General features: G+C 38.3%; 1 protein-coding gene across 1 annotated transcript in view; it reads left to right on the forward strand.

Annotated features, from left to right (window-relative positions):
- WDFY2 (WD repeat and FYVE domain containing 2) overlaps window positions 1–12,567 on the forward strand; it is a 224,106-nt gene that overhangs the window by 196,254 nt on the left and 15,285 nt on the right. The window contains exon 8 of the mRNA XM_079778649.1: window positions 9,645–9,750. Coding sequence (XP_079634775.1) covers window positions 9,645–9,750 — 106 coding nt within the window. The remainder of the gene's footprint in view (window positions 1–9,644; window positions 9,751–12,567) is intronic.

Genomic DNA, 12,567 nt, shown 5'->3' on the forward strand with positions numbered 1-12,567 from the left:
TAGTTGTAAGACTTCCATTCAGCTAGCTTTCAGGCGGTTCTGGATGATGGTTGTTCTGTATTTTAGTTGTAATTTTGACGTGCTTGTGGGAGGTAGCGAGTACCCGCATTTACCTATGCCACCATCTTGGTTTCTCTTCCCAGATACCATTTTTTAGATAAGAATACTGAGCTACCATCCACAAAGACTCGGTGGCAGCTTAAGTCTCCCAAACCTTAGTGCAGTTTGAAATAAGGAAGCTATTCAGAACCTTCTTTGTTTTCAGCACTGCACTAGGCACCAGAGATAGAAAAATAAAGATTGAATAACACATGGTCCCCACCATGCCATATGATGTTTTCTCTTTTCTAATTTAGAGGCCAAAGAGTTTCTGCTTAGGGCCTGAGGCTGCCCTTTTTTCTGTCCTGCACTCACTCATTTTCCTACCTTCCCCAGGGTGACTAGTGGTAGTCAGAGTTCCAAATCAGGGACCGAAATGGTCAGCTGGGGAACTGGGGAGAGCAGATAGTACCAGAGCTTCCCGTCCCTCATGGTGGGGAGACTGCCTTCCCCTTTCTGGAAATGTCCAAGCATAGGGTGGAGGACAGCTTCACATGGCTTTGTCCCAAGTTCTATAGCTTCATACCGTCCTTCAGCAGCAGAAATATAACATTTTAGTAACTAGTTTGATTTTGTGGGTAAGCACCCCATCAAAACAGAGATAGCTTTAACACTAGAGTAACTGATTGATGACAGCAAAAATGTTTCCAAGTCCAAGAGGGAAATAGGCTAAGAAAGTATGCTTCTATACAAATTATTTTTGCATTGCAAGCATTTTTATATTTTTGTTCCCTGCAACAAAGGGAACATGATTATGTGCTAGCTCTGGAGAGGGAAAGGCAAAGGAAAAGGTCCAGTTTTAGGGGCCAGTTATGTTTTTCAAGTGTCAGTTAACAGTTGGATGAATTTTATTGAAGCATAAAACTGGACATTTATTGCCCCATGCCCACCTTGTCAAATCCAATAATGGTACAAGGGCTTTTAAAAAAAAAAACAAAACATTTTTATTTATTTCAGAGAGGGAGGGAGAGGGAGAGAGAGATAGAAACATCAATGATGAGAGAGAATCATTGATCGGCTGCCTCCTGCACTCCCCCTACTGGGGATCGAGCCTGCAACCAGGCATGTGCCCTTGACCAGAATCAAACCTTGGACCCTTCAGTCCACAGGCCAGTGCTCTATCCACTGAGCCAAACCAACTAGGGCACAAGGGCTTTTTAGATCCTTTTTTATTCTTAGATAATATCTATCATTCCATGAGCAACTTTAGGACCATAATTTTTCTTATAACAATGTTTTCCTAGGCTTCTAAGACTTTTTGGCAATTTAATTTAATGGTAACTTGATTTAAAGTACAGATACAAAGTCTGTGTGGTCCCTTGTGATGGCTCCCTCCTTGGGATCTACAGGTTGCCTGAGGCTTGGTCACAGCCATGACCCTTGGCACTCATGGCTTCTGTATTTGCTTCCTATTCTCACAACCACAGCCGTAGGTTTCTCTCTTCCTACTCACTTACCATGTGTATGACTTTTGATATAAGCATCCTCAAAGTCCCCCATACTATTAGGGGATGGAAGAGGGCCTAAGCTGACATTTGGGCAGATGTTAGCCTGTGCCTGAAAATCTGTTTCTGTAGAGGATAATGGCTTCTTTTCCCTTTTGCTTAAGAAGCCTCAGACACAGGACCAGCTTCATTGGTTCTGTAACCTATGTAGCCACACAAGGCCCCATGCTTAGAAGGTCCTCACACTTACTTTATTAATGCTCTCCTGTCACTGTATTGTAATTCTCAAATTTTTAACAAGGGGCCCTGTATTTTCATTTTGCAGTGGGCCCCCCAAACTATGTAGCTGGGCCTGATCAGATATATGTTACCTCTAGGGCTGGTGAGAAAGGAAATGAAGCCATCCCACCGAGTAGAGTCTTTGTGATGGAAGATACTGGTGGCTGTGGAAAGTGGGGTTTTTATGCAGGTGTAAGATCATTGGCATCGCAGCACTCATCCATGAAATAATAACCAGTTTTGAAATGCTTTCTAGTATAAATGCTACTGTGATGTCAGATGAAACAATTAATGCAAGAAGGTATAGTTTATTCTTTATAACCCTTAATCTGTGAACCTGGGGGTGTTCTCTCACCTTGTTTTTAACTGCAGGGTGGTTGTATTTTGAATCAGTAAATCAAGAAGTCCCTGAGCAGCTTTGTTGCAAAGCTTGGAATCCAGTATTTATCACTGTGTTCCACTCTTCTGTGTTGGAATGTTAATAGTACTGGAGTTCCATAAATAATGTATTTGTTGCTGAATGTTGCTGCCAGTTATGAGTGGCAGTACAGTTTCTTCTGGAGCTTATTTTGGTTTTACAACCAAATCAAGATGTCTTAACAAATAAAATGTAGTTCAAATCATAGGGTTATGAGTCTGTTCAACTAGATAGATTTTCCTTCTTGCACCTGAGTGTCAGAATGGTGGCACTCCATACTTTAAAATATAGAAAATAACCAGGACCGATAGAAAACAATTGATTTTTTAAAATGACTATGTGCCAAAGATTTTATATTAGTCATTAATTAATTAATACAGGGAATAATAAGATGTTACAACCAGTTCCAAGGAAAATCCAAAGAGTAGATAAATGCATAGGCAATGGAAAATGTGGCAATAAATTTGTAAGTAGAATCACAATTGACTACTGCCCTGGGAGGGTTGGGGCATGGAGATTAGTTCTATCTTCACTGGACAAGATTCATTTGCAGTAATAGCAGTTTTCTATAAATTATTGAATTATAAAATAGTTCAGTTAAAGGTGCAGACCCCTTTAAAAGCAGATAACCCAGAAGGGTGTGCTAGACAACACCTAATATTCCATTGAACAAATATCCAGTAATTTCGTTCTGCCCATTTCAAAGTCACAGTCTACCTGACAGTTTTCCCCCTCCTCTTCTGTAATCATAATAATCTCAAAGATTATTGTTAATCACAAAAAAGGGCCAGTCTCATAAGGCTTGGCCTAATTATTTACATTGGTGAAGTAAGAGTGGTAATTAGCATATTGGCCTTCTTGGTTTGCTTTGCAAATATATAGTCATACCGTATTAAACAACTATTAAGTAGCCTACAAAATTAATTTCTCTCTGGAAGTTTTCATAAGGAATCTTGAGTTGGGCTTTTCTACCCCAAGGCTAGGAAATCAAACCAAAGAAACTCTACACCATATTTCTTTCACTTATAGTAAGCATAACCTTGGTTGAATTCCTCGAGATTTCCCACATTTGCTAGGTGCCTGCCTTGGTAGCTTTTTTTACCACCTGTAAGGCCAGGATGCTGCAAAACCAGGTACCAGGCCAGTTTCCTGGAAGAACTTTGTAGGCTTGGCTCCATTAGTTCTTAAAGTGGCTAGTCATATCTGATTCAATGAGCAAGATTTTCTAATGATATTCTAGGTAAGGGCTTGGTTGCTCAATTACATCCTGCAGATAGATTCTAACTGAACCTATGAAATAACTATATTGCCATGGAAATTAAGGACACTCAGTAGCAGTTTTTAATTCTGGGAGTTCACTGAGAATTGGATATCATTTTTAAATGTTTTCACTTAGCTTCTAAAAGCAGAGTTTACTAAATCGTAGGTTAGAACTAGCATAAAAAGTAAAAGAAAAGCCATCCTTACATACCCAAAAAATAGAACATTAAAACATTAACAGTATTCCAGAAAACATAGTGAGATTTCCTGCTTTGGTTCATTCAGTCCTTTATAATTAGTTCTTGTTCTGCGAGTTCTTGGTTTAGTAGTCCACATTCCTGAAGACATCTGCATGCAGACTTAAAAGAATATAGAAATCCAAGGAAATCCTTATTCAGTCCACTTGCACATATTAAAAATTATCTCAGCAATGTATTAAAAAATATCAGCTATTTTAAACTATCAGGTATTATTGTATTTTTTAAATATTCATATTTTCTAAATACCTGGTATGTATAGTCCTTTTCCACAGAACTCTGAGATTCCCCTTTCTGCCCTGTCACTCATAGCAAAGCCTTTAGGCAAGCATCAGAGTAATACAAAGTTTATCTATAGATTATAGAAATGTAATGGTTGATTTTTTTTTTACTGTGACAATATAAGAATGGAGAAGAGTAAAATTCTTTATTACGATACCTACATAACTATTTCCTGATAGTTTTGGTCAATATTTCCCCTGAAGGTAAAAACATATTATAGGCAATGAGAGCATTCATAAATCTCCAGGGCCTTTCCATAAAATACACAATTTCAGAAATGCTTGTGTAGTATTAATAGCATTTTACCTATACTGATCTAACCTAAGGAAGACTGAGCATTTCTTCTGATCTGATAACTCTTCCCATGCAACTCTTAAAATAGTAACATTGCAAACAAATGCAATTATTTATAGCATCTCCCGTTTTATAAAACAAAGGAACAAATCTTTATGATTTTCCAGCTCCTTTTCAGGAAATCTCAAAGTTTTGGATGTAAAAGTATCATAAAATTTTAAATATAGGGCTTAATTGAGAAGGCAAAAACAAAAGAAGTGGTTAAGATAGGAGTGCAGGTGCCTAAAAAACAATACTTGGTTATCTAAATAATTAAAGTAACAATAAAACATTTGTAATGAATAATAACAAAAATCTTAACTCTTTTCACAAGTGACAGCCCTTTTTTTTAATATTCAAGGACTAATCAAGTCAACATAAAGCTCTGAAAATAATTTTGCTGAGACAAAATATCTACTAGCTAGGCTGATTCCATAGAAGGGTGGAGAACACCTTTTTGCATTGTAGTCAAAGGCATTACTCAGTAAACCAAGGAAATAAGCCATCAAAACTATGCCAAAATTTTAATGTATTTTATAAGCTTTTTTTCAGGCTCAAGTATTCTAAACCAAAGCAAATAAAATTCACTTTCCAAGTTTTGTCCTTTTTTTTTCTCTTTCATATTCTGGAACAAATTTGTACTTTAATTTAGAATTGCCTATTTTCTCCATACGCTCTCAAAAGTATGCACGGAGTTCTCCAGAGGCTGCACGAGGAGGACATCATAACAAATGGAGAACGATGAGCATCCGGCTCTCTCCTGTTCGGCCAGACATGACAAAGACTTGTAAAAATGTTAAGCAGTTTTTGTCATCAAAGTATTTTGTTGTGGGAAATACAGTTATTTTTCATAAAATATATGTGTTATTTATGTTAAAATGAAATGGATTCATCATTGCAATTTTCAAATGAATCAATGTTTTTAATTTCTTAGTTTTTATTTCAAATGCAATAAATATTGATAGTTATCACTCACTTAAACAGCTCTTGGGGCCCTCAGATAAGTTTTAAGAGTGTCAAAAGGTCCTGTACCAAAAAGTGTGACAACCACTGCTTTAAGACAAAGCTACTCTTTTTCTTTCAAAAAGTAAATATGCAAATAAACACATGACAAGATGTTCAACATCATTAGTTAATTTGAAAGTACAAATTAAAACTACAATCTGATGCTGCTATCCATATGTTATATGGTTAAAGTTTAAAAGTCTGATCATACCAAATTTTGATGAGGCTTTGGAGGAATAAGAACTTGCACTGTTGGTGGGCATAGAGACAGTATACCACTTTGGAGAACAGTTTAGCAGTCACTTAAAAATTAATGCATCTGCCATGTAATCCAGCCATTCTGGAACCATCCTATGTACTTGGTATCCGTCCATTCAAAGACTTATACTCCAAAGAACATGGTTTTGTTTTTTGTAATCACTTCAACCTGGAAACAGCTGAAATATTCATCAATTGAAGAATGGGTAAATAATGAATAAAATACAACTCAAAAAAAAACTGTCGATACAACCGAACAAGAAAAATAAATCTTAAAGTAATTACACTGAGTAAAAGAAACCAAACATTTTTTAAAAGCCCATACTATATTATTCTATTTTTGTAAAACTCTAGAAAATGCAAGCTAATCTGTAGTGACAATGTTTGCCTGGGGGAGGGCTGGGGAAATTTGGGTGGGAGAGATTACAAAAGGACAAAAGAATACCTCTGGGGTGATAAATCATAATCCTGCTTGTGGTGACAGTTTCATGGATCAGTTGTACATTTCATGTATGTGCAGCTTATAGTATGTCATGCATTTCTTAATAAAGCTACTAAAAAACATTTTAAAAATGTAGAATAAAAACTCCTCACCTAATCACCACCAAAAATAAAGTGTATATACTATTGTATTTTTTTATTTGAAACTGGCAGTCTCAACAACCCATTTTAATTATAATAATTAACCAAAGAACTAACCTGTATTTCCTCAGGAGGATGTAGATAATTAAGAACTGTCTATTATATGCAGGCATTTTAGCAGACTAACAAAGCTCACAACACATATAACAAATTTCTATTGCAACACACACATCACTTTTCATCCCCTTAAAGTGGCAAAAATGAATCCGTTCATTGACATCACTCACGTAGCCTGTCTGTAGAAAAATAAGAAGCAAATACATATAAACTTAATATGCTTTGTAATCAAAGTTTCAGTATTCTAACTTGGAAATTATCGAACTAACTTGGTGTCCAATGATTATCAAGTGGTTAGTTCAAGTTATTAGTCTTTTTTAAGTTACTTAAAGATCTTGGAATTATCTCTAAGTTGATATGCTATGAAACATAATTGCTATTTATATAAAAAGTTTATCACAAAAAGTTTTATATTTAATTGAACACAAATGTATATTTTTTATAATCTTAAACATACAAGCATAATATTAGCTTGCTATTTGGCCCATTATCCTATATAAATTTAGTAGAAATCAACCCAAATAAAATAAAATGTACAGTTACATTATACTTAACACTGATAAATCAGAGAAAGACAGCTGTGTTTAAAACTTATCATACTAGTCTCATTTGCCAAAGAGTTACCTTAATTTTTTGAACTTGGATTCTAAAATTTTTATTGAGTTAAATAACATTTTCTGTAAAATAATATTTATTTTTAAGTCTAGTAAATTTAAAGTTGTAGGGGTTCAATTTTCTTATTTTATGTGAAATTTAGGAATATTCCATTTGTAAGTACTTGTTATCTTTATTAACCAAACAGAACACATTTTATAATTTAAAATGTGCTATAATCTAATTTATTGATATGCTCTGGGAATAGGAAAATGCTCCATATACTACAAAAGATAAAAGCCTTGCCAGCTTGTGTGGCTCAGTGGTTGAGCTTCGACCTATGAAGGGTTCAATTCCCAGTCAGGGCACATGCCTAGGTTGTGGGCTCGATCCCCAGTAGGGGCATGTAGGAGGCAGCCAATCAGTGATTCCCTGTCATCATTGATGTTTCTATCTCTCTCTTCCTCTTCCTTCCTCTCTGAAATCAATAAAAATATATATTAACTAGAGGCCCGGTGCACAGATTCGTGCACTGGTGGGGTCTCTCAGCCTGGCCTGTGCGCCCTCTCACAATCCGGGACTCCACGGGGGATGTTGGGGAGAGAGCCAGTTTTGGCCCGATCCCAAGGGACCTCATCAGTGCATGAATCTGTGCACTGGGCCTCTAGTATGCATATAAGATCTTTGGTTAATCTCTTCCCACCCTCCCCCCTTCCCTCTGAGATTCATCAGTCTGTTCCATGTTTCCATGCCTGTGCATTGAGCATCTGCCCCCAGTGGTCATTGCACATCATAGCTACTGGACGGTCGGATGGTCGCTTAGGCTTTTATATATATAGATTAAAAAGATAAAGACTTTTCTGAATTGTAGGCACAAACACATAGAGCTTAATAGCTTCAGTTCTAAAGCTTCATCCATGGGACAAAAGTAAACACAAAACATCACCAGTCCATATTTCAAAGTGCTGTTCTTCTTCCCGGGGGCACAGAATTCTTAATTGATTTGAACTCAAAATAGAACAACATTCAAACAAAAATGACCAAGAACTCAGATTCCCTGCTCTCTCCCGCCCAACAAAAATTATATCTCTAGAATTTTTTGTTAGTTATCATCAGCTTGTCAGACCATAAAAGTGAATTCTCCATCATGGCTGCCACCAAGAGGGAATGATTTGTCAGCCATGCATGGACTAGAAAGAAAAATAAACACAAGTCAGTAAAGAGGGAATAAAAACTAGAGAAAGAGTCAGTGTAGCTCGAGTCTAATGCTGCTGAGGATTCACTCTGGGAGCCAAGAAATGGCTTGCCTGCGAAAGCCACCCGTGGCGTGCTGCTCCCCAGACAGCAGGGTTCAGCTGGCTCTGTCGGGTTAAATCTGTATCGATAACCTCCAAAACTTTTTAAAAATACCTTTTTTAAATTAAATATTTAGTGTTGAAAGTATTACATATGTCCCCTTTATCCCCATTGGCCCCTTCTAGCCGGCTCCTTGCCCCAGGTGTTCACCACCCTATTGTGTGTGTCCGTGGGTTATTCATATATGCATACAAGTTCTTTGGTTGATCACTTCCCACCCATCTACCTTCCCCTGCCTTCCCTCTGAGATTCTGCAGTCTGTTCTATGCTTCTATGTCTCTGAATATATTTTGTTCACTCATTTATTTTGTTCATTAGGTTCCACATATGAGTGAAATCATGTGATACTTATATTTCCCTGACTGGCTTATTTCACTTAGCATAATACTCTCCAGGTCCCTCCATACTGTCTCAAAGGGTAAGAGATCCTTTGTTTTTTTACAACTGCATAGTATTCCCTGGTATAAATGTACCACAGCTTTTTTATCCACTCATCTACCGATGGGCATTTGGGCTGTTTCTAGATCTTAGCTACTGTAAATTGTGCTGCTATGAGCATATGGGTGCATATATTCTTTCTGATTTGTGTTTCAAATTTATTAGGATATATTCCCAGAAGTGGGATCACTAGGTCAAATGGCAGTTCCATATTTAATTGTTTGAGGAAATGCCATACTGTTTTTCACAGTGGCTGCACCAGTCTCCATTCCCACCAGCAGTGTGCTAGGGTTCCCTTTACTCCATGGACTCACCAGCACTTGTTTGTTGATTTGTTGATGGTAGTCATTCTGACAGGTGTGAGGTGATACCTCATTGTGGTTTTAATTTGCATCTCTCTGATGACCGGTGACTTTCAGCATTTTTTTCCTGTGTCTCTTGGCCAGCTGTATGTCCACTTTGGAGAAGTGTCTATTTAGGTCCTTTACCCATTTTTAATGGATTGTTTGTCTTCTTTTGTTAAGTTGTATGAGTTCCTTATATATTTTGGTTATATAAAAGATACCTTTTTAAAAAGAAAATCATGACTCTTGAGTAAGTATAACATGAACACATGCACATAATTATTTATATAATCATTTAGGGAAAGAACCAGTAATACGTTACAGCCAATTTAACCATCAGTTTTTCTCCTTCCATGTAACAAAGATTGGCTGGCCTCAGGATCTTAAATAAGCATTTTGACTTTTAAGCCTTGAGTACACTCCCCACAGTTGGCATATTGACGCTTCCAGCCCATTTCTAAGGTCTGCACTTGGGGCTCAGCAGTGAGTGTGCTCATTCCCTGACTGCTGAGCTTCCTTCCCTCTGGGCTTTCACTTGCTCTCCTGCACTGAGGCTAAGTCCTGTTTTCTTTCACAGTGACAAAATCCAGGCCCTCTCCTATGCGCAGCACACGCGGCAGCTCATCTCATGTGGCAGTGACGGTGGCATAGTCATCTGGAACATGGATGTGGAGAGGCAGGAGGTAGGTGCACAGCTGCTGGGCTGGGTTCTGCCATTCTTGGCTATGCTGAAAACCAGCTCAGCCGGCCCTCCTGCTGATTTCTTATTTCTTTTACAATTAAACCTTGAAATAAGACATGATATGTTAGAGGGAAAAATTTTGGTAGAAAAGGAGTTTTTATTTTTTTTGCCTCTCACAAATTGGCATTTAACATTTAAGTGATGGATATTTCATAAGAATTTAGACTGAGAGTAAGCTGTGTAGACTTTAAATGTGTTGCAACATTCACAACAAAATTTCAGGTGAGAAAAAGGAACCTTCTATTTTCAGATGATTAATCCTTGGGTATAAAGTGCCCTATGAAAACAGAAAACTCATGTATTTTATGTCTTGATAGAAATGATTACTCGTGTGGGAGAAATAGTATTTGATGAAGTAAAATTCTTTAGTTATTAATAGAAATATTCAAAATAATTATTTTATGCTTCTTTATGAGTCATCTCCTAGATAGTTCTCCAGATATAAATATATACTTTGACATTTTAAGCATATATTACTAAGTTTTACCTTTCTTTTTCACCTTTGAGTGTCTTAACAACTGATATGTTTACTGAATATCCTCTTTCACAAGTACATTGAAGGTAACTATATATTCTCATTTCCCTAGAATGATGGTGGGTAAACTTTCCCATTGGCAGTGTATGCTTTTTATGTTTCAGAAAAGCAACACTTTAAAAAAAGACAAAAGCAATTTCCCAACTTCTTTTCCTGCCCTCACCCAATCTCATTTCAAGAGAATGTTACCCACAATCTAATGCCTTTCAAATGTTAGTAATTAAATGCTTCAGAAGATTAAAACTTGATTTGCTGAAACCATAAATCCACAGGAGTTCTATTAGTAACTAATTAAAATGATCGTTATTATTAGGAAGTAGGGAATTATGGAATATTGCTTTTCAAAGTACCCTTCGGCCCCATCAGTATAAAGGCATGGAAATCAATGCATTGTGTGCTAGCCATGCTGGCCAGGCTATCCCTTTGAGCGTGGTTCTGCATGGAAGCTGCTGAAGGCACAATCACAGCCAGTCTGCCCGGCCTCTTCCCTGGCCTAATTGGCCTGACCCGGGAGGAGAGGACCAGTGGGCTCTTTCCCCTCAGTGCACTGTGGGAGGAAGAAGCGTTCCTCTACCCCCAAGGTCTTTCAGTTGGTCCAAGTTCAAATAGACGTGGAACAGATTAACAAGATAAAATAACCGAATGTGACACATACATATGTATGGAAACTCCACATATATGAGAGAGTCAGAGAACTTACATACATGAGAGGTTCAAAGACAGAGAGGGAAAATGATGTAATAATGATATTCTTAGCTAGGAATCACCTTGGGTCTTCAGAAGGAAGGAAGGTCATTGTAGGACAGTAAGAAAAGCATGTTCAGTAATTAGAAGTTTGCCCTACTCTATAGATATTCTTTAAGGGACAGATAAAAGTTTATGTTGGCCTTGCAGGGTCTCAAGTGCCTTTAGCTCAAAAGAATCCCAATACCATCAAGGCACATCTTGGTGTGAGGGGTGACTCATTCTGAGCAGCAGGCAGGCTCTGCCCGGGATGGACAAAGGCCCAAAGGAAGATAATGAAACCAGGTGGTTGGTGGGCAGTCCTTAGAGCAGTGATGGCGAACCTATGACACGCGTGTCAGCACTGACATGGGTAGCCATTTTTTATGACATGCGGCCGCATGCCAAGAATGAAACATTTGCTGCTCCTGAGGATGAAACTTTTGCGACTAGAGTCTTGGAGTTAGTTTTTTCCTCAAAGTGACACACACCCGAGTTATGCTCAGTTTTTTTGGCGAAGTTTGACACACCAAGCTCAAAAGGTTGCCCATCACTGCCTTAGAGCCATCTTGCTTAAAATTATGCCTTTTGACATCCAGATATATGAGCACTCGGTACTTGTTGACTATTTTAAATCTTATTGAGTGATTCAGAACTCTAAATGAGCAGTGGAGATGGTTCCATCCATTTTTTTGCAAGTGTCATATAAACAGAAATCCCGAGATGTATCTGTGGAGCGCCTTCCTGGTATGGCAAGTGCTGTGCAGTGCTCACCTAGGGAGGTCTGAGACTGATGAAGCAGTCCCTGCCCTGCAGCGCTGGCAGGCTTTCTAGAAGAAAAGACATGTGAGAGAAAACTTAAGAAAACTATGAAATGGTACAAATGAATTAATTGCAGTAGACGTAAGATAGGGCATTAGTTCTGGATATTTAGGAAGGGATGTTACTATTGTCATCTGATGTTTTCAGAGAAAGGTAGGGGAAGGACATAGTTCTAAAAGATTGATGGGGTCTGAACGTGCTCTGACCAGGACAAGAAACAGCAAGAGTAAAGACCAAATGAACATGAGCCATCGCAAGTGGAACATTGGTGTGCATGCACAGGGGAAGCGACAGAGACAAAAGGCTGGCTGGGGAGTGGGGCAGACGATGAAGACATCAAGTGGCTGATCGCATTGGGGTTGATATCCCATAGGCTAATAAAAACCATTTTTTCAAAATTTTATCATTTTTTCAAAGTATCCTATCTAAGAAAAGAGTAATATGCAAATTGATTGTCACTCCAAGACACAAGATAGCCACCCCCATGTGGTCAAAGATGGCTGCCCCCATGTGGACACAAGATGGCCGCTACAAGATGGCTGGCAGGGGAGGGCAGTTGTGGGCAGTTGGGGGTGACCAGTTTGGCAGAGGAGGGCAGTTGGGGGGGACCAGGCCTGCAGGGGAGGGCATTTGGGGGGGACCAGGCCTGCAGGGGAGGGTATTTGGGGGGGACCAGGC

This window comes from Cnephaeus nilssonii, assembly GCF_951640355.1.
Source record: "Cnephaeus nilssonii genome assembly, chromosome: 8".
Taxonomy (NCBI): Eukaryota; Metazoa; Chordata; class Mammalia; order Chiroptera; family Vespertilionidae; genus Cnephaeus; species Cnephaeus nilssonii.